The 26,068-nt window shown below is 36.3% G+C and overlaps 1 protein-coding gene across 1 annotated transcript in view; it reads left to right on the plus strand.

The window, feature by feature from the left end:
* Window positions 1-26,068, plus strand: part of ADGB (androglobin) — a 144,514-nt gene that overhangs the window by 38,834 nt on the left and 79,612 nt on the right. Inside the window, exons 8-12 of the mRNA XM_090279946.1 lie at window positions 4,585-4,832; window positions 9,600-9,734; window positions 12,575-12,666; window positions 19,044-19,218; window positions 22,145-22,235. Coding sequence (XP_090136072.1) covers window positions 4,585-4,832; window positions 9,600-9,734; window positions 12,575-12,666; window positions 19,044-19,218; window positions 22,145-22,235 — 741 coding nt within the window. The remainder of the gene's footprint in view (window positions 1-4,584; window positions 4,833-9,599; window positions 9,735-12,574; window positions 12,667-19,043; window positions 19,219-22,144; window positions 22,236-26,068) is intronic.

The raw sequence follows: 26,068 nt of genomic DNA on the forward strand, positions 1-26,068 counted from the left end.
TTGACTTAAAGGACAGAAAGGAGAAGGCTATTGAAAGCAGGGGAGCAATATGATCAAAGCCATGGTATGTTCAAGAGTGAGATGGTTCTGTTACTAAGAAGGACCTGAGTGTGCAGGGTAAGCCTCTGAGGGACTTGGACAGTTGGGGTCATGGTTTTATAGAGGTCAAGGAGAATCAGAGTGTTAGAGCTCAGAATCTGTGCTGACTTCTGATGTTCTGATTTTTTTCCATGTGAAAATTCATTAAGGTGAACAATGTTATGTGGCATCTCCAGCAAATGACTTCTTCCTTTCTGCTCTCCCATAGGCGTACCAACATGAGACACTCTACCTGCAGTTGTTGACCTTGCCTCTTACAATCAATGGTATCATTGTCCTACAATGAAGACAATGATACCATTTAAAAAACTGTTAACTCTCCATAGGTAATAGAAGCATAGTGAATGGCATGCATGAGCGTATAGTAAGTCACAAGTCCAAATGAAGAGATGGATGACTTCTTGGCAAATTTCCCTGATCTTGGTGTAGTGCATTTGTGACTAGAGCACACCACACCTAGCATTCAAGCCTAACTGTCCAGGAAGTTATTTAGTCAGATCCTGTGGTAGTTGAATATTTCTCTTTCATAGCATAGCATTTTTTTATATTGTACATGAAAAAGAAAAATAAAACATGGGTTTTGGATTCAGATCTGCTTGAATTCTGATTCTATCATTTACTAGTTGTATGATAGCATAAAATGTGGAAGCTTCTAAGCCTCAATTAGGTTGTAATACCTATGCTAAGGAGCTTTTGTGGGATTAAATGTAAAAATAAAATACACTGAATGCCCGCTATCTCTCTGCCAGGCACTGGGGATCTAGTTTGAGGCAGCTCAGGCAGTCAAGCAAATCACAGATACACAGGGAAGCCAGTTCATCTTACTTTTACCCTCAGAGGAAAGATTAACAAGTGATTTATTTATCCTTGCCTGCATCTCCATTATTGCCACCCTAACTCTTTCTCCCTCCTCTAGTTAATTCCCTATGTGGCATTCAGAACAATTTTTTAAAACAAAAATCAAATATCACTTACCTTGCTTAAATCCTTTCCATTACACTTGAAGTTTTAAAATTTTTCTCCTGTTCTTTAGGGATCTGTACCATCTGACTCTTGCACAAGCTCCAGCCTTATCCCCGACCTCATCTCTGTCTTGGCAACTACTCACTGGCAACTTACATCTTCATTCTGTTTCCCAAATATTCTAAACTCATTGTGCTTTAAGTCTTTACATGAGATGGTTGTTATTTTTAAATGCCTTGAATGATCTTCCATTACTTGGCTGGGTATGTCATGAGTTAGATTTCACCAAGCTTAAATATCAACTCCTGAGACAGGACTCCTCAACCATTCAATCTCAATCATTTCTTCTGCAAGGTATGTCATAACCCATCACTTACTATTTCATTTCCACCATGCAAGTTATCACTATCTGTTATGCGCTCTCTCTCTCTCTCTACCTGTGTGTGTGTGTGTGTGTGTGTCTCATTCCCAACCACTGAGATGGGATGGGAAGTTGGATGAGAGTAGGGATCCTTTTTGTCTTGCTCAGTATGATGCCTTTTGTGTTTTACAACAATAACACTGAATGACGAGCATACAGCGTGTTCTCAATAAACGTGTGTTGATTACAAACTATTTTTGAAGGCTATACGAAGTGTATAAAGAGTCCTTGGGAACTCAGAGCAGAAACATATAGCTTAATTCATCCACATTTTATCCCATTTTACACCCACATAAATATATCACTTTTTCTTTATCCATTCATCCATCAATGGACACTTAGGTTATTTCAGATGTCTTGGCTATTGTAAATTATGGTGCAATAAGCATGCTAGTGTTTTAAGTTCTTTCAGTTAAATACCCAGAAATAATATTGCTAAATCATCCCTGACCAGTGTGGCTCAGTTGGGCATCATCCTGCAAAGTGAAAGGTTGCCCCATCGATTTCTGGTCAGGGCACATGCCTAGGTTGCAATTTTGGTCCCTGATTGGGTTGCAATTGACGTTTTTCTTTCACATTGATGTTTCTCTGCCTGTTTTCCTCCCTCCCTTCACCTCTCTCTTTTAAAATAATTTAAATTAAAAAAGTAATATTTTAAAAAAATTGTTAATCATATAGTAGTTTTAGCTTTTTGATCTTTTGTGGCCATTCCATAGTGTTTTCCATATTGGCTGTACCCATTTATAGTTGTTCCAACAGTCCTCAAGGGTTCCCTTTCATTCACAACCTCATCAACACTTGCTGTTTTTTGTCTTTTTGATACTAGCCACCCTAACAGGTGAGAGATGGTATCTCACTGTGGTTTTGATTTGCATTTCCCTGATAAATAGCGATGTTGAACACCTTTTCATGGCCATTCATACATCGTCTTTACAAAAATGTCTATTCAGATCCTTTTCCATTATTAATCAAATTGTTTGGGGTTCTTTTGCTATTGATTGCATGTGTTCTGTATATAGTTTGAATATTAATCCCATATTAGATATATGATTAGCAAATATTTTTTCTTATTCTTTTTTCATTTTTTAATGGTTTCCTTCACTGTGTAGAAGCTTTTTAGTTTCATGTACTTTCTCTTGTTTATTTTTGCTTTTGTCGTCTTTGCTTTTGGTGTCAAATCCAAAACCTCATTGCCAAGACCAATGTCAAAGAACTTACTGCTTATGTTTCTCTAGGAATTTAATGGTTTTAGGTCTTATAGTTAATTTGAGTTGATTTCATAGATATAAGACAGTGGCCTAGTTTCAATCTTTTGTATGTGGTTGTTCAGTTTTTCCAACACCATTGACTGACGAGACCCTCCTTTCCACATTATATATGCTTGGCTTTTTGGTCATGAATGAATTGACTGTATATGTATGAGTTTATTTCTGAGCCCTCTATTTTGTTCCATTGATCTATGTGTCTGTTTTTATAGCAATACCACACTGCTTTGATTCCTATAGTTTTGTAATATAATTTGGAATCAAGATACGTAATGACTCCAGGTTGTTCTTTTTTCTTAAGTTTTCTTTTGCTATTCAGCGTCTTTGTGGTTCCATACAAATTTTGAAATTAATTTTTCCATTTCTATCTAAAAATGTCATTGGAATTTTGATAGAGATTTCATTAAATCTGTAGATGGCTTTTAGTAGTTTAGACATTTTAATAATATTATTTCAATCCATGAACACAGAATCTCTATTTATTTGTATCTTCTTCAATTTCTTTTATCAATGTTCTATAGTTTTCAAAGTATAGTTTTTTCACATCCTTGGTTCTTTTTGATGTGATTATAAATAAGATTATTTTTTTTAATTTCTCTTTCTGATAGTTTGTTATTCGTGTATAGAAACAACAACATTTTGTATATTGAATTTGTATTTCTCATCTTTACTAATTATTTTCTTAGATCAATCAGATTTTTGGTGTCATTAGGGTTTTCTATGTATACCAGTATCGTAACATCTGCATGTGGTGAGAATTATTCTTCTTCTATTTCAATTTGCATGCCTTTTAGTTCTCCTTCTTGACTAATCACTCTGGCTAGGACTTTTATTCAATATCTCATACTTGTGTAATAAAAGTGGTGATAATGGGCATCCTTGTCTTGTTACTTATCTTAGAGGAAAAGCTTTCAGATTTATAGCATTGAGTAGGATGTTAGCTGTGGGATTATCTTATATGGCTCTCTTAAATTGAAATATGTTCTCTCTAAACTCATGTCATAGAGAGTATTTACCATAAATGGAGAGTATATGGCAAAGGAGGGGCATAATAGTGCCTCCCTCAGGGTCTTTAGATGTGCATTTAATTGGAAGTCTGCCCCTCAGGACAGTGCTTTAAGATAAACAAAGAAGCCTCTTTCACAAAGCCTGCTCCCGCTGCACTGGACTCGGGTTGGGTGAGTCTGGGAAAATTCTTTAGGAACTATTTCTGAGTTTACTATAGATTCATGGGTCTTTTTGGATGCATTTCCCATGGGCTTTAAAAACTCGATGTTTTAGGAGCTCATTTCTCAGAGGAAAGTCTTAAAAGTTGGGGTGCCAGATGTGGGTTTCAAACCATTTGCTCCTGATGGGGAAGCTCAGGGTACTGAGTGTCCTTCAGTTGTTTGACACCCTGCTGGGTTTATGGTGAGATTGGGTCTCAGTCTTTCCTACCGGCAGCAATGTGGGCTTTTTTTCATTTACCAGATGTATAGGAGTCACTCAGCTAGTTTTTGTTTGTTTTTATTTTCTCCAGAGGCAATTGTTGTATATGTACCTATAGCTTCCCAATGTATTCATGAGAATTGGTGAATTCAGGGTCCTCCTATGTTTCCATCCTGAGCTGGAACCCCTTGTTTGGTCTCTTTCCATCAACAGGGCCCAGCACACCACAGGCACTCAATCAAAGCTTATTGAATAAATGAGTGCTTAATGGTATTCTTAACTAATATTTAATGTAACTATTGAAATTAATCTTGTGAGATAGTAAGTTGATTTTTTTTCTGTCAGTAATTTCTAGATCTGTAGTTTAAAGCTTAATTTGAAAATTAATATTGATTTGTTTTATCAAAGCCCAGGATATAAGGACAAAGTTTGGGAGCTCTTGAAAGAAATATTGCCTGAATTTAAGCTGTCAGATGAATCCAGCTCTGAGAGCAAAATAACAGAGGTAGATATCAAATTAAAAGAACCAGGGAAAGAAGCAAAAGATGGCAAAGATGCAAAAGACGGCAAAGAAGCAAAAGATGGCAAAGAGTTCAAACATGAATCTTCAACTACAACACTAAAATCATTTGAAAAAAGTGACAAGTATCCAAAGGGTAAGCCATTTTATAACACAACATTATTCATTATAGGTATTGTATATATGAGTAAATGCTTTACAACCTATTACTGAATTTAATGGTTCTTTATTATTATTATCATGTATTGTGTTGTGGAAATAATTAAGATCCTTCTTTGCTTGGATTTCAGAACTTCTTATGGTATTTACTGCATGTTAATTATTTTTTCATATTTTACTCTCTTTAAAAATCTAAAGCAATTATACATCTCGATGATACTAAATTAATATAGTATTAATATAAGATGAGACATTACATTTTCAATGTTCATCATACACATCTTTCTTATATGCTATATGTAGGACAAAATTAACCAAAATAGCAAAGGACGAAAGCTGTCCTGTTTATTTTTTTAGGAAATATGAAATGGACAAAGATTAGATGATAATTTACCGATCATTTATTGTAAAGTAGAAGTTCAAATTTGAGAAGAAAAAATTCTAGTTATTTTAGCAATATATTCTATATGTTATAGTATAATAATACTTTGAATAATCTTACTCTAAGTATAGGATTATTTCTCTTCTTAAGGTGGAAAATGTGTTGAGTAACTTTTTATTTTATATTTTCTAAAATATTTTATATAGCTATGCAAATTAACAATAATGCTTATGTAGTGGAGCAGCATTAAATATTCTAGAAACATTCAGCTTTTTGTATACTTTGATAGTATCTATTATGATCTTTCACATATTTATGTTTTAGAAAATATTGACATTTTGTCCAACTATTCCTTTAACAAATCTTATCTATAGCAGTGCATAGAAATCATTACCATAAATGTTCCTCAAAATTACACCAAGATCAATATGTGAGCAATATCTGCCTACCATAGTCCCTTTTTGAAATGAATTAATATGTACTAGTATGAAAGAAAGAAAAAAATGCCTGATTAAATTTGTTTCATCCAGGATATCCTCAGTTAATTTGAACCTAGAAGCCCTTTCTCGTATATCACAAATTAACATTTATCTATCCATCCCAGCCAGCCAGTCACCCATCCATCCAAAATACTATTTACTTAGTCTAATTCCAGTAAGTGTTCCAGGAATTAGTGATAACTTGTTGAACAAAATCAGATGTGAAAGTTACCTCCTAGATCTTATTGTCTAGTGATATAGACTACATTAATTTTAAAAATCATAATCATCTACTACAAAATAAGCCTTAAATGGAAATAAAAGAAACTATAGGAGTTCGTATGGGAAGCCTAGTCTGGAACACCATGAAAGAATTCCCAAATGAATTTTGAGCTGTGTTTGCAAAGATAAGAGGAATATCTAGAAGAAGATGAGGGACTGTGGAGGGAAGAGCATTTTAAATAGAAGGAAATGCAGCTACATTAAGGCTATGAGGCAGTAGGAGAAATGACAATATTTAGGAAGACCTGGCAGAAGATGTATTTATTTTGGAGGAAGGGATGTGAGGAATGAAAGATGCTTTGAGAAAACCTAGAGAACTAGGTAGGAGAATGATCATATAAAACCTTCTAAGCATGTTAAGATTATTGATCATTATCAAAAGAAAAATTGACAGCTAATGAAGAAGTTAGACTAGAGTCATGTGTGATCTAAATCACATGTTCAAAGGGGTATTCTGGTTCTTTGAAATAAAAGGACCTTAATGTGGGGGTGGGGACTTTGGGGGTCAGTGACATGAATAAACATAGAACAGTTTGAGGACTCTTGTCTCATGTTAGAGACACTGGTAGCTGTGAGTAAGGTAGCAGGGTAGTAACTGTGGAGTCATAGATAAGGTGAATGCTTTGAGAGATACTTAAAAAGTAAAAAAAAAAAAAAAAAAAAAAAAAAGTTGTCCCTCTAATTGAGATGGGGGATACTGCAGAAAGAATGGCTTCATAAAGAAAGATCATAAAATAATTTTGAACATATTGAATGTGAGGTGCCTTTAGAGAAAATGTCAGAAGTTTCAGGCTGGTGATATCCATTTTGAAACCATTGACAAATGCATGCTAAGTGTTTAAACTAAGGGTGACCCTAAGGGGACAACACAGAGTGAGAAGACTAGGCTGCTTGAGACAGAGCCTTAAAGATGATAAACATCTGAGGGGCAGGTACGAAAGTATGACCTGGCACTGGAGGCTAAGGGATGACCAGAGAAGCAAGGAGAAAACTAGCAGAGCATGTTGCTACTGAAGTCAAAAGAAGGGAGTTTCAGAAATCAGAGAGCTAGTCCGTGTCAGATAGCCAGTGTTCAAATATGGTGGGAACTCAGATTTCTCTGTTGAATGTTGTGAGGTGGAGGTCACTGGGCACTGGTGAATGATGGGAGTCGAAAATAGCTTGGGGGATGTTAAGAATTAAGTGGAAAGTAAAATAATGTACAAACAGATTATCACTAGACAATACCAAGTGGAAGCTGACAGGAAATATGTGGGCCCACACAGGATTCTCGTGCTTTAATCTACTAAGGGAGAAGCATGTAATTTTAAGTAATGACTGAGAGGAGCCCACTGAGGTTACAGCAACCGTGCAGGCTTCCTGAGAGGGCAGGAAGAGGAGGATCCAGAGAGCCCACCCAGGTGGAGGGGTTGGGCCCACCTGGGGCAGCAAGAGCGCTTCCATTCTACCAGGTGGGCAAATGCCATGGGAGAGGATAGATGCAAATTCTGGTGGGTGAATGGGTTTCATAGGGAGAAGCTGAGTGTCTCCGCCTAAAGGCTTCTTCTGTTTTCTCTATACGCAGCCCATCAATGATGAGGTTCTCACGGTGATTTAAATTCGATGTAGCAGAGGTTTGCAGGACCAGGAAAAGGTTATTTCCAGTAGGACTCAGCTGCTAACTTAAAGTGGCATTTGCTAGTTGGGTGGAATGAAATGGCAGAGGAGCAACACATTTATTTAGGGCATTGGCAAAAACACATTTCGGTACACACTGTTCCATACTATCCAAATTTCTATGTGAAAGACTGTATTTTTTCTATTTATGATTTTTATTATAAATTACATTACTTCTAAATACTGAATAGGAGTTTGAAAGCCTTTAAAGTCTTATTTTTAAATCATACATGAAATTATATATTTCCACCTAAAATTAACTTTATTGAGTGAAGCCAAATATTTATAGAAAAGTCACAAAATAAAATTTGATAACCTGTATTTATATTTTAGTTTCTTAGTTATATGTCTCCTCCTACACTTAAAGTTAACAGTTAACTTCACCTTTGTGTCTAACATAGTATTAAATCGGCCATAAAAGCTAAAATATGAGACAGGTTTACATTATAGTCTAAAGAACATTTCAAGTTGTTAATGTTTTTATTTATGCAAATTGAAAAACAAAAAAACAAAAATCCTGGTTACAAATTCAGCAGATGGCAAAAGAATAAGAAGGCAGAAATCTGAATTTTTGTTTCAGAACTGAATTGGCTGCATTAAGGAATTTTAAAAATCTTGGATTTTTAAAAATTTTCAATCTTTATACGACTTTTTCTTTTTAATTTTTAAAAAATTTTTTGCGATTACAGTTTACATTCAATATTATTCTGTATTAGTTTCAGATGTACAACAAACTAGTTAGAAGACCATATACTTTACAGAGTGGTCCCCCATGCTTCAAGCACCCACCTGGCCCCACACATGATTATTGCAATGTTATAGACTCTATTCCCCATGCTGTAATCTACATCTCCATGACCATTTTGGAACTACCAATTTGTATTTCTTAATCCCTTCACCTTTTCACCCAGCCCCCCAACCGCCCCGCCCCTGACAACTGTATCTATTGGTCTGTTTCTATTTCGGTATTTTTGTTTTTGTTTATTTTGTGAAATCATACAGTATTTGTATTTTTCTGCCTGAGTTATTTCACTTAGCACAATACCCTCTAGGTCCATCCATGCTGTCACAAAAGGTAAGATTTCATTTTTTCTTAAGGCTGAGTAGTATTCCATTGTGTACAGGTACCACAGCTTTTCTTTTTTTAAGTTGAAAGAGAACAGGTTTCATAGAAATGTAAATATGAACAGAACTTCAAAGGGTGCATATGGTTCTGTATATGGGGTTTGATTAAACAACATGTTGGCGATAAGATGTTGCTTTGGCATCCAGTTTCCACCAGAAGATATTCTGGAGACAGCAAGCTGTATTTTCTTGAGATGAAGCCCCAAATAAGAAAGATCTGAAAGGTCTCCATATTAGGACTCAACTTGAATTATGCACTTTGCTCTTCTTTGATTTTTGTTTTTGAAATGATAAAGGTAGCCTGACACTATAATTTTAAATATATAAATCTTAGTAAAATAATCATCTTATTTAACAAAATTGTTTATAGTAAAAAATAAATAATGCTGCGGGTCTTTCACAATACCCATTGATTTTTAATATCTTGTCTTTATTTTACTTTTTAAAAGATTTTATTTATTTATTTTTATAGAGAGGGGAAGGGAGGGAGAAAGAGAGGGAGAGAAATATTGATATGCAAGAGATACATCGATCGGATACCTGGCCTGCAACCCAGGCATGTGCCCTGACTGAGAATTGAACTGGTGACTCTTGGGTTCGCAGGCTGGCACTCAATCCACTGAGCTACACCAGCCAGGGCTGTCTTGTTTTATTTTAATGTTTCTAATTAGAGGTAAGGAGTGTTTGGGGGAATTTGTGGCTGTTGCTTTACATTTAAATGATACTATGATTTTGGCCTCTTTTCAAAACAATTACTGAATAAAAAATAGAGCTTGAGGTTTTATAGTTAAAATATTTTTTGCATTTCTCAATATGTTAGAGAAAACAGATGCAAAAGACATTGGGAAGAAGAGGAGTAAAGATGGAGAGAAGGAAAAGGAAAAATTCAAATGGTTCCTTCACAGTTCAAGACCCTCCTTGGATGCACAGTACTCTCAGCAGTCCCTGTTAGACTGTAAGCACTCCTAGAATAAGAACTATTTTTAGCTTTTCCCTAAAACTTTGGCATTCTTTGAAGCATCAAAGTGCATCTCCTGTTTAGACATATCTAAATAAGCTTGCTTAAGGTTTCCCATAATAGTTAGGCCCTCACATGGACATGGATGTTGCTACAAGGTTCTACATGGGAGTCAAAGGCCAACGTTGTCCAGGTTCTTATAGAACAATGGTCACAGGAGGAGTTTATATAAAGGAAGACATATACTAACAAATATACATTATACATTAGTATATCATAAAATATTTTTTATTGTACATGAGTAAAAATTTTATATCGGCAGCCGTCGGCAGCCGTCCGTCTCGAGAGACGATGGTGTAGCTTCTTAAGAGTCTATCTGCACCGCCGAGAATGGTTGTGCAGTCCGACTCGGGAGTGACACGGTATCTGTCTCCTCCCGTGTTGAATTGACATCTTGTGATGATGCTGGAGTGTCCTCTCCAGTGAAGCTGAAGCTACAGAGCCTCAAGAGACGATGGTGTAGCTTCTTAAGAGTCTATCTGCACCGCCGAGAATGGCTGTGCAGTCCGACTCGGGAGTGACACGGTATCTGTCTCCTCCCGTGTTGAATCGACATCTTGCGATGACGCTGGAGTGTCCTCTCCAGTGGAGCTGAAGCTACGGAGCCTGGGCAGGGTGATATGGAGGGTCTGCTGTTGCCCATGCAGCAGACCCCACCCTCTCTTCGCAGCTGAAGGGTCCAAGGGAAAGACGGAGTCAATACAGCTTGGCTTCAGGTGCGCCGCAGGAGTTGCCGGTGTTGACTACAACGTCAAACCGCCTTAGGGACTCCGGCTCCGGATTTTCTGTCGGGGTTTACTCCCTTAGCCTTTCCCCTGAAGAGGTATGCCGCAAGGCAGCGGAGGTTTTTTGGAATCAGAGTTTTCCTTCTCTAAAAATTTTATATATTCTATACAATATACATATATAAATATACAATTATGCAAATTATATAAATACAGGTATATGTAAATATTAAATGTATACCGGTAATCATATATTAAGATGTGTGTTAGTATATGTCCTCTCTATACATAAAATATAAAAATAACACGACATTTTTAAGTCTATGTCAGTGGTTCTCAATCTTCCTAATGCTGCAACCCTTTAATACAGTTAGTTCCTCATGTTGTGGTGACCCCCAACCATAGAATTATTTTCATTGCTACTTCATAACTGTAATTTTGCTACTGTTATGAATCGTAATGTAAATATCCTATATGCAGGATGTATTTTCATTGTTACAAATTGAACATAATTAAAGCATAGTTATTAATCACAAAAACAATATGGAATTATATATGTGTTGTCCGATGGTCCTAGGTGACCCCTGTGAAAGGGTCGTTCGACCCCCAAAGGGATTGTGACGCACAGGTTGAGAACCGCTGGTCTGTATAGTTCATAGTATATACATCATTTTGTAAAGACTTGATATTCCTAACGTGGCATCATCTCTCTTGGTGCTTCTACAATGTAGGTTATAATTCTCATTTCACCATTCATTACATGGCTGGAAACACATCCGTTTGCCTCTAGCATTATGCTTTATCTTTTTTTTTCTTTCATTTTTGTCTTCTTTTTTAATGTATTAATATGTTTTTGTGAGAACATTTTAATAATTATGGCTTTTTATTTTTACAGAAACATGTCTGGTGGTTTGTTAGAGAAAAGAGTCACTAGTCATTATATTTTAAATTCTGTATTAAAAAATGCTTTCTTCTATTAATGCCTTAAGCAATCTTTTTTGATAACAGACAACATAACATTCCCAAAGTTATGACTAAACCTTTCTCAGAATTTCTTTCTTTGTGAAAATAAAGGTAACAATGCCTTTTTCTGCCAAACTGACAGTTAAGGTCAATCTCAAGATACAGAATATGTTTTAGAGTGGACTGTGGGGTAAAACCGCCTGGGTCCAGATCTCTGCTCCATGAAAAACATACAAAGTCTAATGTGAAAGTGTGTTTTTATAAATTTGTTATATTTCCTAATTAATCCATTCTATAGAAATTCTGCTTTATGTCTAATTTATATTTTGTGGCTCTGAAGATATTGTTCTTCAATAAACATATCAAATATGGTTACATGTAAGTGCTTGAGTTTATAAAGGAATAAAAAAACTTTTTAATTAAAATAAAGACAATGAAGGAAAATAAGTTATATTTTTTTGTCCAGAATTTTTAAAAGACAAAAGGGCACCCAGTCAAATACAGAAATGTCAGGGATGTTAAGGAACATGTAAATAAGTAAGTGATGCTCAGAAGCAAGTTCTACAAGCATCAACTATTCCAAACTAAGTCATTTATGTTTTTGTTCTTCCTGGAAGGATTTGTTTAGTTATGTTTTATTTATTCTTGAAATGACCTAAGAACTCCTGATTACTTTAAGTTCAAAATAAAGATTTTTATCTATGAAAGTGAAGAATTGTCACAATGTTAAAATCACTTCTTTGAACATAATTATTCATAGGCCATTCTACGTTACACTGACTGATGACTATGTGATGTTATCACTAAGTGCAGGTGATAATATTTTTACAGTGAAATAAAAGAATTTTAAGTAATTAAATGGTACTATTCTCAAGGTAAAATTAATGATATTTTATAACATGAATCCACAGTTGAGATTTACCATTTATTAAATGCATTTAGAATATGTACCTCTTTTCACCAGCAAAGATAAAGAATTTAACTTGAACCCTTTAACCTTTAATTCTGTTTTAATGCTCATTAAAGAATGACCTATTGACAGACCATTTTGACTAAAATTTCCATGGCACAATATGTTTGTTTTTGCAGGTGGTCCAGCAATACTGTCCTCTCACATGATTGTGTATGCGACCTTTACACCTCTCTATTTGTTTGAAAAGATCTTTAAGTTAGAGAAGATGGTAAGTACTCAAGGCCAGGAAGCACAGTATCATTTATGGTGTGTATGTGTGTATATGTGTGTGATTACTTGTTCTGATAAAAGATATACCAGAATTTAATTAAAGTCTATTACTGAATTTCAGTCTTCTTATCTTAAAAATGAGACACTTGGACACAGGGCTTGGAACATCGTAAGTATCATAGATGATTGCAATGGTTCCATCTTTTAAAAATTTTGTCATCTATTTTTATCAATTCCTTCCATTATAAACAAATTCAAAAAATATAAATTGTATATTTTAGTAAAACTCATGTAAGTAATTTCTAAATAATTATAAATCACCTTTTCATAAACAGATTCTACATATTTTCTTAATATATGATTTAAATGAGTTCACATCCAGAACTGGTAAGCCACAGCTATTACCACCTTGTATTTTAGAATAATACACATACAAATATGTTAACTGATTTTTTCTTATACAATTAGAATGAAATTAAAATATAGTATAAACACCTAGACATACGCAATGCTAACATTTTAGTACAGATTCTTTGATTTTTTTCTTCTATGCATATAGTCTGTGTGTACATATGTATACATTTTTTGCCCAGTATGATTAAATTTTATGTTCTGTTTGGAAACCACCTTTTTCACTTGGCACTGTATCATTAACATTTTTCCATGGTGTTAAATATTTGGCAACATAATACTTAGTAATTGCATGGGATGTATGGGTTTCCCATATTTTAAAATTTTATGTTTTGTTCTTGGACATAAAATTATTTTTCTCCTTCTCTTATAAAGGTTACTCTATAAAGGTTACCAGATTACTCTTCAATTTACTTAGACAAACACCCTGTTGCCTTTGGGGCTTATTGAATCCTAACCCTTTGGGAGACCTTTAGGCATCTAGCACTTTGTTTCTAAAATTTTATATGTTCTGAAACCACTACATTAAAGTATAAGACTAGACAGTGCAATGGTATACATTAACCCTTAGAACCCATTGGTTCCAGGACTCTCCACAGATACCAAAATCCAAGGATGCTTAAGCCGCATAAATAAAATGGCATGGTATTTGCACATAATCTACGCATTTCTTCTTGTATATTTGAAATCATCTCTAGATGACTCATAATACTTAGCCCAATATAAATACTATGTAAATAGTTGTCATACTGTATTGTTTAGGGAATAATGACAAGGAAAAAAAAGTCTTTACATGCTCGGTATAGCCACAAGCATGGGACGCAGGCCTAACTATATAGTACACGTTAGCAACAATGTAATTTTCCTTCTAATGTTTCAATGCCAGGTAGGTTGAATCTGTTGATGCAGAACCCACAGATATGGAGAACCAACTGTAACTGTATCTGTAAATGTTTATTCAGTTAGTTAAAAACATCTAAGTATTAAAAACTCAATGGGAATTTGGTTGAAAAGTGAATACCCTAATAGAATGATTATTGTGCTTCACTATGTATTACACTTGTCTTCTAGAGATTTACCCAAGGAGCATAATGTCCTCATTTCTTCTTCCTTTCCCTCCTTCGTCCTCCTCCTCCTCCTTTTCTTTTAGATAGAAACTATTCCTGCCTGCCAAAGTCTGACATGCAACAGGGATAATATTGTCACGCTAATAGGGCAAACATGCCATTATGAACATGTAGTGTCAGTTTCTCTGTTTTAATTCCAAGTTAATCAACTTTAACATGTGTAAATCTAAGTGTGCTCCCCAGGCCTTCCTCCACCTTGAGTCTCTCGTGAAGATTTGAATAGGCCATCTCAGCCATGCGGTTTTTTGTTGGTTTGTTTTGGGGGGTTTTTTATTTTATTTTACTTTTTATTAGCAGACATTTACTTCCCTTACTTCTTTTTTTACATATATTTTATTGAATATGCTATTCTTGTTGTCCCAAGTTTTCCCCCTTTAGCCCCCTACATCCAGTACCCCGATTCCCTCCAGCAACCCCCACTTAGTTCATGTCCATGGATCTTAGGCTTCTCCATTTCCTATGTTGTTCTCAGCATCCTGCTGTCTATTTTGCACCTATCAGTTATGCTTCTTCATCCCCAAACCTTTTCCCCTGTTCTCCCCTTCCCCACTCCCGGCTGATAACCCTCCAACTGATCTCTGTATCTATGCTTCTTTCCCTGTTCTGCTTCTTTGCTTAGTTTGTTTTTTAGATTCAGCTCTTGATAGTTGTGCATTTGTTGCCATTTTAATGTTCATAATTTTGATCTTCTTTTTCTTACAGAGTTCCCTTTAACATTACATATAATAATGGTTGGTGATGGTGAACTTCTTCAGCTTTACCTTGTCTGGGAAGCATTTCATCTGCCCTTCCATTCTAAATGTTAGCTTTGCTGGATAGAGCAATCTTGGCTGTAGGTCCTTGCTTTTCATCACTTTGAATGCTTCTTGCCAGTCTCTTCTTGCCTGCAAAGTTTCTTTTGAGAAATTAGCTGATAGTCTATGGGAACTCCGTTGTAGGTAACTCTGCTTTTCTCTTGCTTCTTTTAAGATTCTCTCTTTATATTTAACCTTTGGCATTTTAATATGATGTGTCTTGGTGTGGCTCAAAATAATGCATGAGAATTTTCTACTCAAAAACTAACAATTAAGCACAAAGTTTTGAATTTAAAAGACAAAAATATGACATGTTTATTCATAATTCAACAGATGTTTATTGATTATTATTATGTGCTAAGCAATGATCTAGGCTCTGAGGACACCATAATGAACAAGATTAACAAGATGCCTCCTCCCAAAGTTTAGTTTAATGAGTGAGGCAGACAAGCAAACAAAAGTAATAAAGTTAGAAAACTGGTTGGTATAACAGAGAACATACTAGGTGTCTGGCATATGGTAGGGGTGGTGTTTGAATAATGTGTATTGGATGAGTAACTGAATGAATGAATGAATGAATGAATGAATGAAAAAATGAATATGGGATCCATAGCAGAAAGGCATCTTTCTTTCTAATAGTTGACATGGGAATTCTTCCCCAAAATAGAAATGTTTAAACAGCGTCCTTAGGAAGTTAGCCTAATAATAAAAACTGTTCAAAGCAGAGGACAGCCTGCTGATGAAGGAGAACTTACTGGGTTTGGGGAACTACTAGAGGTTAAATAGATTGTAAGAAACGAAGTCTTAGACACAGACTGAGAAGTTGAAGGGAGTCAGGACATAAAAAGAATATTATAAATCCCCCGAGTGGGGTTGGAAATGACTTAAGGGGCCTGCGGCTCAGGAACTTAGCTCCATGTCAGTAACAATAATTGAATAAACTTCAAGGCTGGAATGAACTGATTATAGCGTCATGATCCCCTAACTTGCCTGCTGACTCTTTTACATTAGCTAATAAGGCAACTACTTCTCCTGGTAAAAATCAAAATATAATGGAGATATAACGTTTTAAAGATAAATCTACAGAAAAAATTCTGTTCTAATGGAATTTTGTTAAATGTTGCCTTCTCCCATCTGATAAAAATTATAGCCCCAATACAATGAGACCTACTTTTAAAATAAAGACAGTATCTTACATTTATTTAGAGAGTTGGTCCAAAATACAAGGAAAAAAAAAAAAAACTTGGAAAGGAAAAAGGTGTCATGAGTTACTCCACGTTTCCCCCATTTTCTGTTTTTGAATATTCTAAATGGTTTTAGTTCTATTTATATGCGTGATCTGAGAGTTCTAAACGATCCTTTTTCACCAGCTCAAAGCCCTACTTTTGAAATATTTGGGGTAGGATGGGGTAAAGGAGTGAAAGGGAATTATGGGCAAGGAAACTTTAACACATGAGTTATTTAAACATATTTTTTGAGTGCCTGCTCAGCATTGCACTGGAATGGTTCATTATTCTAAATTCCTCTCTGGTTCTAATTCTAATCTAAGGAAACTTGAGATCTTTTAACAAGATTTCTCAACATCAAACTATAACAATTATTAATTGCATTACTTTATATTTTTCAAAAATATTGTATATTAGAAATAAAATGAAGCATGAGAAATTGGCTTACATACCTTAAATCAGTCTAGTATTTTTGTGGGTTATTCAAATAATACAGCAGTTACTAAGACCAAACCTACTTATTTCACACCATATCTTACATTTTCAAAATGTCATAAATTGTTTTGCTTTTTCATGATTGACAGCTGAAAAACAGAAGGTAAGCAGACCACAGCTTTGGTTGCAATTGTAGGAAGGAATTGAGATTTGTACTAAACTTTATAAATAATAAACTATCTGGAAAATATGCAGCTTATAAATACTACTTGGACTATGAGTTCTACTTTTGGTGTTATTTAAATGTAAATTTTATTACAATGTAATTTTTGTTACTGTAACTGAGGCATTGTCTTTTTTAATAAAATCAATAACTTCTGTCATGAACTCCCATAAAAAGGATTACTTTCAAGTATTGGGAAATTTCTAAAATTTGACAGGGTTAAAGCAGTAGAAAAAAAGTTCAGACTTTAGAATATCTATAAAAATAATTTTTAAGCTGCTGTAAGACAAAATTCCAGAGTTTCCGATATTTTTTTCAACAAATTACTACCATTCACAAAAGGGATAAAGGGAATGTGGCAATTTTACCTACTTTTCAATTAGTTCTTTTTTAAATATTAAGTCACTCTTCTTATTTTGAATATTTACAACACTTTGAAATGCCTCATCTAGGCTCAATAGCACCCTGATTAAGTTCTTCTTACAATCATTAATTGTTACAGTGATTAATTAATCCCAGGATTCAGGAAGCTTTTTCAGAGGTATCCCCTCCTATTTCGTGCCTCTCTGAAGTTTAGATTGGGCGATAGAGAAATTCACAAGAGCGAGACATGTAGCCAAGGCAATAATTTGGAATAGACTACAAGGTGGGTTTCTAGTTTTAATGACAGCTTTATAAATTTACCTTTTCAAGCACTTCTATTCACATAGAAATGTAAACAGATTATGCTGTCTATTTTGTACATACCACCAATTCATACTTTTTAATCCCTGCCCATTTTCCCCCATTCTCCCCCTTTCCCCTCCCTGCTGATAACCCTCCAAATGATCTCCATATCTATGATTCTTTTCCTGTTCTGGTTGTTTGCTTAGTTTGTTTTTGGAAATGGAGAAGCCAAAGAACTTATATGCAAGACCCATGGACATGAACTAAGCAGGGGAGGAGGGAGGGCAGGGTGTGCGGGGGTGGGGGGGGAATTGCTGGAGGGAAGGGGGGTACTGGGTGGAGGAGGGCAAAGGGGGAAAATTGTGACAACTGTAATAGCATAATTAATAAAATATAATTTAAAAATAAATATTTAAAAATAAAAAAAGAAAAGGAATGTGAATAGAAATGATGCAAAATCACTAGGAAGAAACATAATTATTGGTAAAACTGACTCTAATACAGTTAATATTTTGTTTTATTTTAACTGTTTCGACATTTAGACTGTGAGCATCAGAATTTGACTACAGTATGAATTCCTTAAATTTTCACATGCTTCTTGACTTCTTAGGGCACATTTCGGTCAGCATTCACGAAGGCTGGAATGTGGGAAGCACATGCGTGGGAAACTGCTTGCTTTGGCAGGATCCATGGCAGCCAGCATCCTCTGCCCTTCTCTGAATGGCTGCATTGTCAGGAGGGCCTGGGGGGTTTCCTGGGGGGAGCTGCTGTTTGCGGGAGAGGGCGTAAACCGTAGCCAAGACAACCACTTATCACCTCAATGACCTGATGCACTCAGTGCAGTAGATTTTGTAAACGTTATTTAGCAATCCTGGTGATTAAAAAAACAAAACAATACAGCCCTGGCTGGTGTGGCTCAGTGGATTGAGTGCTGGCCTGGGAACCAAAGGGGTCGCTGGTTCAATTCCCAGTCAGGGCACACGCCTGGGTTGCTGGCCAGGTCCCCAGTTGTGGGAGTGTAAGAAGCAACCACACATTGATGTCTCTCCCTCTCTTTCTCCCTCCCTTCCCCTCTCACTAAAAATAAATAAATAAAATCATTTTTTAAAAAACACAAACTTTACATGTTAAGTACCCGTATCAGAGTTTTAACCCACAAAAATAATGACTGATTAATTTGGGGCCAAAATGAATGTGCTAAGACTTTTACAGTCTCATAGACTCAAACTTTTAGAACTCAAAAGTAGCTTATAGTTTCAGTCTCTCATTTTGTAAAAAAGGGAATGGGGCCCCAGAAAAATGAAAAGTTGTTAAGAAATACAAATGGTAATAGTGCTTCTGTTAAGAGAGGTGGAAATGTAGCTGGTTATTTTTTCCTTTATTACTGCTACATCTCTCTAGTGATGATGATATGTTTATAATGACAAAAAGTATTGTTTTAAATGCATCAGGCAATTGCAAGCATTCTTTTAAATCTGCCTTCCACCGGATAGGCCACTTCTGCTGAGAAGCTGAGAGAATACGGCCTGTCCCACATCTGCAGCCATCCCGTGCTGGTGACCAGAACCAGGTCCTGCCCTCTTATAGCTCCCCCGAAACCACCCCCTGTGCCTCTCTGGAAACTCTTCCGTCAAAAAAAGGAAACTGTTATAACAGATGAACCTCAAGGTATGGTTTATGTTGTCTGGAAATCTTTCTAATTCATACGTCTTTGTATGGAGGCCTCATATATTCATCTGTAATGAAACATCCACCAACATTACACCTAAAGTCTTCAGTTAATTTTATGTCTACTTTGTAAAGTACACGACTGTCTGACCCCTATGATGTATACCTGAAACTGATACAGAATAATATTGCATGTGAAAGGAAAATAAATATATTTTTGATTAAATGCAAAACAATGTATGTCCAAATTTTATATCTTTAAAGGATTAATTCTCCCCAGAAGACAAGCAGTTTGGTTCATGTCTAAACTGACCAGGTATGGCCAAGCCATTCTTTGGGCAGTGGCATTATGACTCCTATGGTGGCAAAGAAGTAGTTTGGAGTGACTAATATGGAAACTGAGGTAGGATACGTTAAGCCACCGGTGTGAAGTTTTCACATGGAAGTCACTCTAGCGTACCCTGCAGGACATATGCAATAAGTCTGAAATAATGGATTTCTATGAGGACTCGGACTTCTGTCCTAGATCGCCTCCTGTGTTAAGTACTGTCATGAGGCCACTCCATGAACGGTCGCTGTCCCAGGGATAAACAGATTCACATTGGCTGAGAGGGAGGCAGGGGACCCATTCCCACCCCGCTGCTCTTCTCTCAGCCCCTTCCTGAGTGCCTTACAGTGCATGTCTAGTTCTCCTGTCCCTCCATGTTTTTCTTTAAAAGTCTTCATTCTTCCTGTTTTTCATGGGTACCAACTTTGAACAGAAGAGAGACCAAGAGGGCAGGAGAAGAAATGAATAAGACCATCAATAAAAAATCAATTTTACGGTAGAGGCATAAACATAAGGAGATGAAATTAAAAAAAAAAAAACATGAATAATTTAAAAATTATGACCTAGAAGAATAACTCATAATTTATGTTTCAACATGAATAGCCTTTCCGTAGCTACTTTAGCACTTGTAAAATTTTTATGAAGGATGATAAAAAACTGCAGTGCTATGATATATATATTTTAAAAAGACAAGTTATGTTTAATAACAACAGCTTTGGGGCATTTTTTGGTGTTCATTTTCTTGCTTTTGTGTTCTCTCATACCTCGTTATTGTCTAAGTGTGTATGCATGCCAGGGATTATTGCATTAGGAGCTCTGTTCACAGGGTGTCACCTGAATGAACAGGGAAGGCAAAGCCACAATGAACATACCTAGTGCCAGTTTATTGACGGTATCCCAGTGAAGCTTGTCAATACGCTTAAAACGTTTGGTCCCATGAACCATGGCTTGAACCTCTGTTGATGGTGATGCTTGGTGTGGCTCCTGCTACCAGTTCAAGTGTTACTGACTCTTCATTGCAGCTGACCAGAGAACCATATGTCGGACATACTGCAGTACCTACATTTCAGTGGTCCTCAGGAGCCTAACACTGCAATAGCCATATGTACTAAAATACATACCTGTCCCTTATGATCTACTTCTAACCATAATGTCCATATTTTAAAAATATAAATAATAACTATTAACACTCTACCCATGTTTTCTGCCTACATTCATATAGCCAGCATAGCTGGTAGCAAAGATTTCTCTATCACAAAATGTTTTATTCTTGCCAGAAAAGAACAAAGAATAGAGAAAATAATCTGGTTTGGGTGTAGAGGAGAAATGGTTAATTTATTCTTTATTTTAACCTGTCTGCCTCTCTCCCTCCTGCTTGATTATTTTAGTCATTTCTTTTTACATTCATTGTGTTTCTGCAGCGGGCTATTGGTGCCAAAATGTGCCAAGACAATTGAAAGGAAAGAAAATCTTTTACCTTTAAATACAATCTTTTAGTTAAATGCATGGAGACACACTTAAAACCGTCGTTCATTCAGATCATCAAGGAATTTCTGAACGAAAGGAAAAGTATTAAACATACACATATTTTCTGGTTGCACTACTGATTATTGTGTAATTCTCTGTGCATGGTTGCTTTTGTAAGCTGGACAAGAAAAACTAAGGAATGGTGGGTTTTCATAATTCTAGTGCCCCACCTCAAGGCTCAAGGCTCACCACATAACTGTCTTTCTTCTCTATGTTGGGTTTACTATTTAGAATAGACACTAACAGGAAATGGAGAGAGAGAGAGAGAGAGAGAGAGAGAGAGAGAGAGAGAGAGAGAGAGAGAGAGAGAGAGAGAGAGAGAGAGAGAGAGAGAGAGAAAGGGAGAGAGAGAGAGAGAGGGAGATCATTTTACTGGTTACCCCAGAACAAGCACAGAAAATTCACCCATATGTCAAAGCCTTACCTTTTTTTCCAGTGGTCATTATTGCAGGAGTTCCTGTTAAGGAAAAAACAAAAAAAAACTTTCCTAATGTTTAATTTCAGTGTTTCACATTTTAGTGCACGGGCTGTGTCCTGTATCCACTGAGAATTCCTTCTAGATCAGCTGCAGACTCCTGTAGGAATAGCCACACGTCCGTTCTCGACCTATTGCTTCCTTCGCTACTTCCGATCTTTACTTGGTTACATTTCCATTCTCCCACTGCTACTTCCTTGTATGAGTCTTCCTTTTCTCTCTATGGCCTGAGCAAATGCATAGGGATTAACGAAGTGAACACCTTTTTTTTAGTAAAGGACTTAGAGACAGACATTGCTGTCCATGAAGTAGCAGGAAATGCCAAGTGATAACTCCAAAAAAACATTGCTAATATTCTCCATTGAGATTTCATTGTTTCATGCTGTAAATCCGAAAAGCAACCGAGAGGTAAGCTAAAGAAAGCTCACGTTGGCATGATTGATTAAGTTTTTTCAGTCAAGCAAAAACTGTATATATTCTAGGACATTCCAATTTAACTCAGTTGGAGTTTGCTGGGTAAATAGCAATCTAATTAGTATTGCATATAATCTCAGAAGATGTGGAAAAATAACATTGCGCTACCTGTTTCTTTTTAGAATTAATAATAAAGAAACCTGAACAGTTTCTTGAGATATCAAGTCCATTTCTGAATTATAGAATGGCTCCATTTACAATCCCAACTGAAACGTGAGTATGTTACCATTCTTTCCCACAAATGCATCTGGCTCTCAAAGAAGTGTTTTGTGGTTTGTATGGTTAAAAATAACATTATATTGGAACATTTGGGAAAATATGAATTTAATTAAAAGGTGAACTGTTATGCATAAAATCCTATCAAAGGGTATTTCCTTGCTCTTGTATAGCTTATGATTTTACTAATTTCCCTAACAAACATGTTTTGCTCACCTTTTGTGTGTGAGTGTTGTGGGCTGAATGCTTGTTCTGCTAAAAGCCGTACGTTGAAGCACTAACCCCAGAGTGGCTGTTTTTGGAGATAGGGCCTCTAAGGAAGTAAGTATGGTTGAACGAGATCATAAGATTAGCGTCCTCATGAGGAGACAGAACTCTCTGTCTCTCTTTTCCTCTCTCTCTCTCTTTCTCTTCAACCCACTAAAGAAAGGTTGTGGGAGGACAGAGCAAGAAGATAGCCATCTGCAACCCACTAGAAACGGATCACACTGACACTCTGATCTCAGACTTACAACTTCCAGAACTATGAGAAAATAAATATTGTCTAAGTAACCAGGGCAACCCTAGAAAAGTAATACAAAACACTGTATTTCACTTGGCGGTAGAAAGATAACACCCTTCCTTGCCCTGCAGAGATGTTAGCTTCTGGGGAAGCTGGATGTATAGGTAAATAATTACAATAAAATATAATAATTACCATAACAAAGATAGGCCCCAAATTCTATGCTTGTACCTCAAAGAACTTATTTTGCAGTTGTTAGGACCCGGCGTACAGGAGTCCTGATGTCAGTGATTGTGCAGGTGGTGATAGAACTTGCCAGCAGCCTGTGATAAGGTGGCTCTCCTTCTCATCTGCCTGTTGGAAGTGTGTGTGGGAGTGTGAGGCTCTGCCCACCCCTCTTCCTCTATCACTCACTCATAATATAATTTAAAGCTGCACTTCAGAGCCATAACAGGGGCTTTACCTGAGGCCAGAAATGTGAGTCCTCAAGGTCCATCCAATGCTGTTGCAAAGGGTAACATTTTAGTCTTTTTTTTTTACAGCCAAGTAGCACTCTACTGTACAAATCTGCAATAGTTGTTTTACCCACCCGTCCACTGATGAACACGGGTTGCTTCCAAACCTGGGCGAGTGTAAATAACACTGCAATGAACATAGGGCTGCTGATGTTCTTTTGAATTATGAACTAAGCCAGTCAGAGAAAGACAAACACCATAGGATTTCACTCATATGTGGACTCTCATGAACAAACTGAACCAAGAAGCAAAACAGAGGCAGACTCATAGCTAGGCATCAGGTTGACAGCTCTGGGTTGGGGGTTGGGGTTGTAGGGATCAAGTGAAAAAAAAAAGACTCATGGATGTGGACAACAGTGTGGTGACTGTGGGGGAAGGAGTGGGTAGAGGTGGAAGAGGGCATAAAGAGGATCAATGAAAACATACAATAAAACATAACTATTGAGAAAAGTTTGAGTCGCTTGCTGTGAAGGCGATTGGAGAGTTAGCTCACCTGTCCTTCCCTATCACTTCGTGCTGCGCTGCCATTTCTCTCCCTGGCCTCTGCTGCCTTTAAGACTCATCAACAAGGCTTCAGGCTCCCCTCCCAGACTTCGGATGCCCTTCTTTTGGGTCCTAGTGGGATTTTGAGTCCTTAGCTCCTCTGGGTTTTGCCATCGATCTGTTCTTAGCTGCCTCTAAGGAGTGTGTTACTGCTTTAATCATGGCACCTCTGTTTTGCCAGTTTAGTATGATTTTGCTTTTATTTCTTTTTATTTCTGCTGAGACCCCTGCGGGATTGTAGGAGGAAGGAGTACCTACAATGCAATACACTTGTGGTCAGCCCGGTGTCTTGAACTGGATGCGCATCTCTAATTGTGATTTCCCACTTCTCCTGCCCCCTCACTGGCGTCTCACTTGCCAAGGCTACTCTCTCCTCTCTGCTCCTTACGCATTGGATACAGAACTCACTTTACCTTAATTCTGCTCTATTTCCTATTCCTTAGAACCAAGCAAACAAACAAAACCAAAGTAACAAGAAAAATACCTAATGTATCTGTATATAAGCAGACTTATTAAAATGGTTTCATGGAAAGTATGGAAAGGTTGAGGGAGGTATTATATTTTAGTCATATTTTAGTAACCCAGTTAATTAAAAGAGAGGATTAGATATTTTTGCTTTTAAATAATTCAGCTCCTCTACTATCGGGAGTTTCCCATAGTTCCCAAGTCTCCCTCCATGTTGGATAGTCTCGTCCCTCTTTTCTTCAGGCTGCTCCGTCTCCACCTCTGCCTCCTCATGGACTGTGTCCTCAACACCCTTCTTTCCTTACCCCTCCCTTACTCCTTCACCTAGTAAGTAGCATGTGCTGTCAAGAAGTTTCCTAAACGAATGCCGTTCTTCCCCTAAAAGGAATAACTTGTGAAGCTGTTAAAATAATATGACTCAGTTTTTCATTCTTTCTACATGTCAGATCTTCAAATATTTCACAGTCATGTACCTATTAGGTTTCTCATTAGGTAATAAAATAGTGTGTAACTTATTCTCCATTCCTGTTAGACTTTTTGGTTATAAAGCCAATTCTTCGTCTATTCATTCTAAAATGAATTAGGCTTTCTGCTATTTGGCACAGAAGGAGTCCTAACTGATGATGCAATGTAATATATTAGTGGATGATGTTACCTCTATCATCATTGTTGTCATTAATATGGTAAAAAGTTGAGTTATGTCAACTACTTGTATATTAACAAATTTTTTTTTCTTTCTAAAGGGAGTACACTCTAATGTTCCCCTGTTTCCTGGGTGAACCATACTGAACATCATTGCTCTGCTGTTTTCTTAAGTCAGAGAGACTTCAAGAAGCTAAACTTAATTCTCAATGGCCCCAGACTGCTGGCTTTTCTGGAATGTGTTTGTCAGATTGCGTTAGTTGTCATTTTAGTTCTGCTTTCACAGTTTCAATTATTTCTTTATTAATGCTCAACATTGTCTGCTTCTAATAACTTTCTTTGTGTGTGTGAGAGGGAAGTGGTTTTATTTCAGGTGCCAGCAACCTGAGAAGACAGTAGGCTCACGCCTCAAAAACCATCTTATCATCTCAGCACAGACAGAGCTTTTCATAAGCAGGGAGAGGGAAAGCAGAACAAAGATGTCAAGGGGCAGGTGTTGGAAGCTTTGTCTCCTACAAATTTGCCCCTAAATTTTTGGTGCAATGAGAAAACAGCAGAAAATTTGTAAATTAGTTCATGGCTTATGTATAATTAGAATGGGGACTTTAAGGGTTATATATAGGCTTCGCGTTTATACTGTAACACTGTGATATTTAAATAGTACCTAGGGTATAACACGTGATCTGTAACTACTAACAAAATTTAAAATATTTTGAAGTTATATGTTATTCAGATTTTTTTTACCATGTTTTATCAAATATAGTAGCCATTAGGCACATGTAGCTACGTAAATTTAAGATAATTGATATTAATGAAATTTTACAAATAAACTTGTTAGTTGCACCAACCACATTTTAAGTTCTCACTAATCAAATATTTTAAAATAACATTTTCATCATTACATAAAGTCTTTTTAAATTAAAAAAAAATGAAGTAGTGATCTGCTTATAACTGTTGTGTTTTATTATGACACTATTTTTATATTTTAGTTTTTATAATTTGACCTATATTTCTGTTTATAGATTAACATAAGAAAATCTAACTCATTTATTATATAACTAGGTGGAATTTTCCATATTCTACTAAAAAAGGCCAATTGAATTTAAGCATCTTAATATGCTAGTTAAAACATTTCAACCTCGTCAATCAACTGTATTTTGTAG

This window comes from Furipterus horrens, unplaced genomic scaffold (genome assembly GCF_987537825.1).
Source record: "Furipterus horrens unplaced genomic scaffold, mFurHor1.1.pri manual_scaffold_6, whole genome shotgun sequence".
Lineage (NCBI taxonomy): Eukaryota > Metazoa > Chordata > Mammalia > Chiroptera > Furipteridae > Furipterus > Furipterus horrens.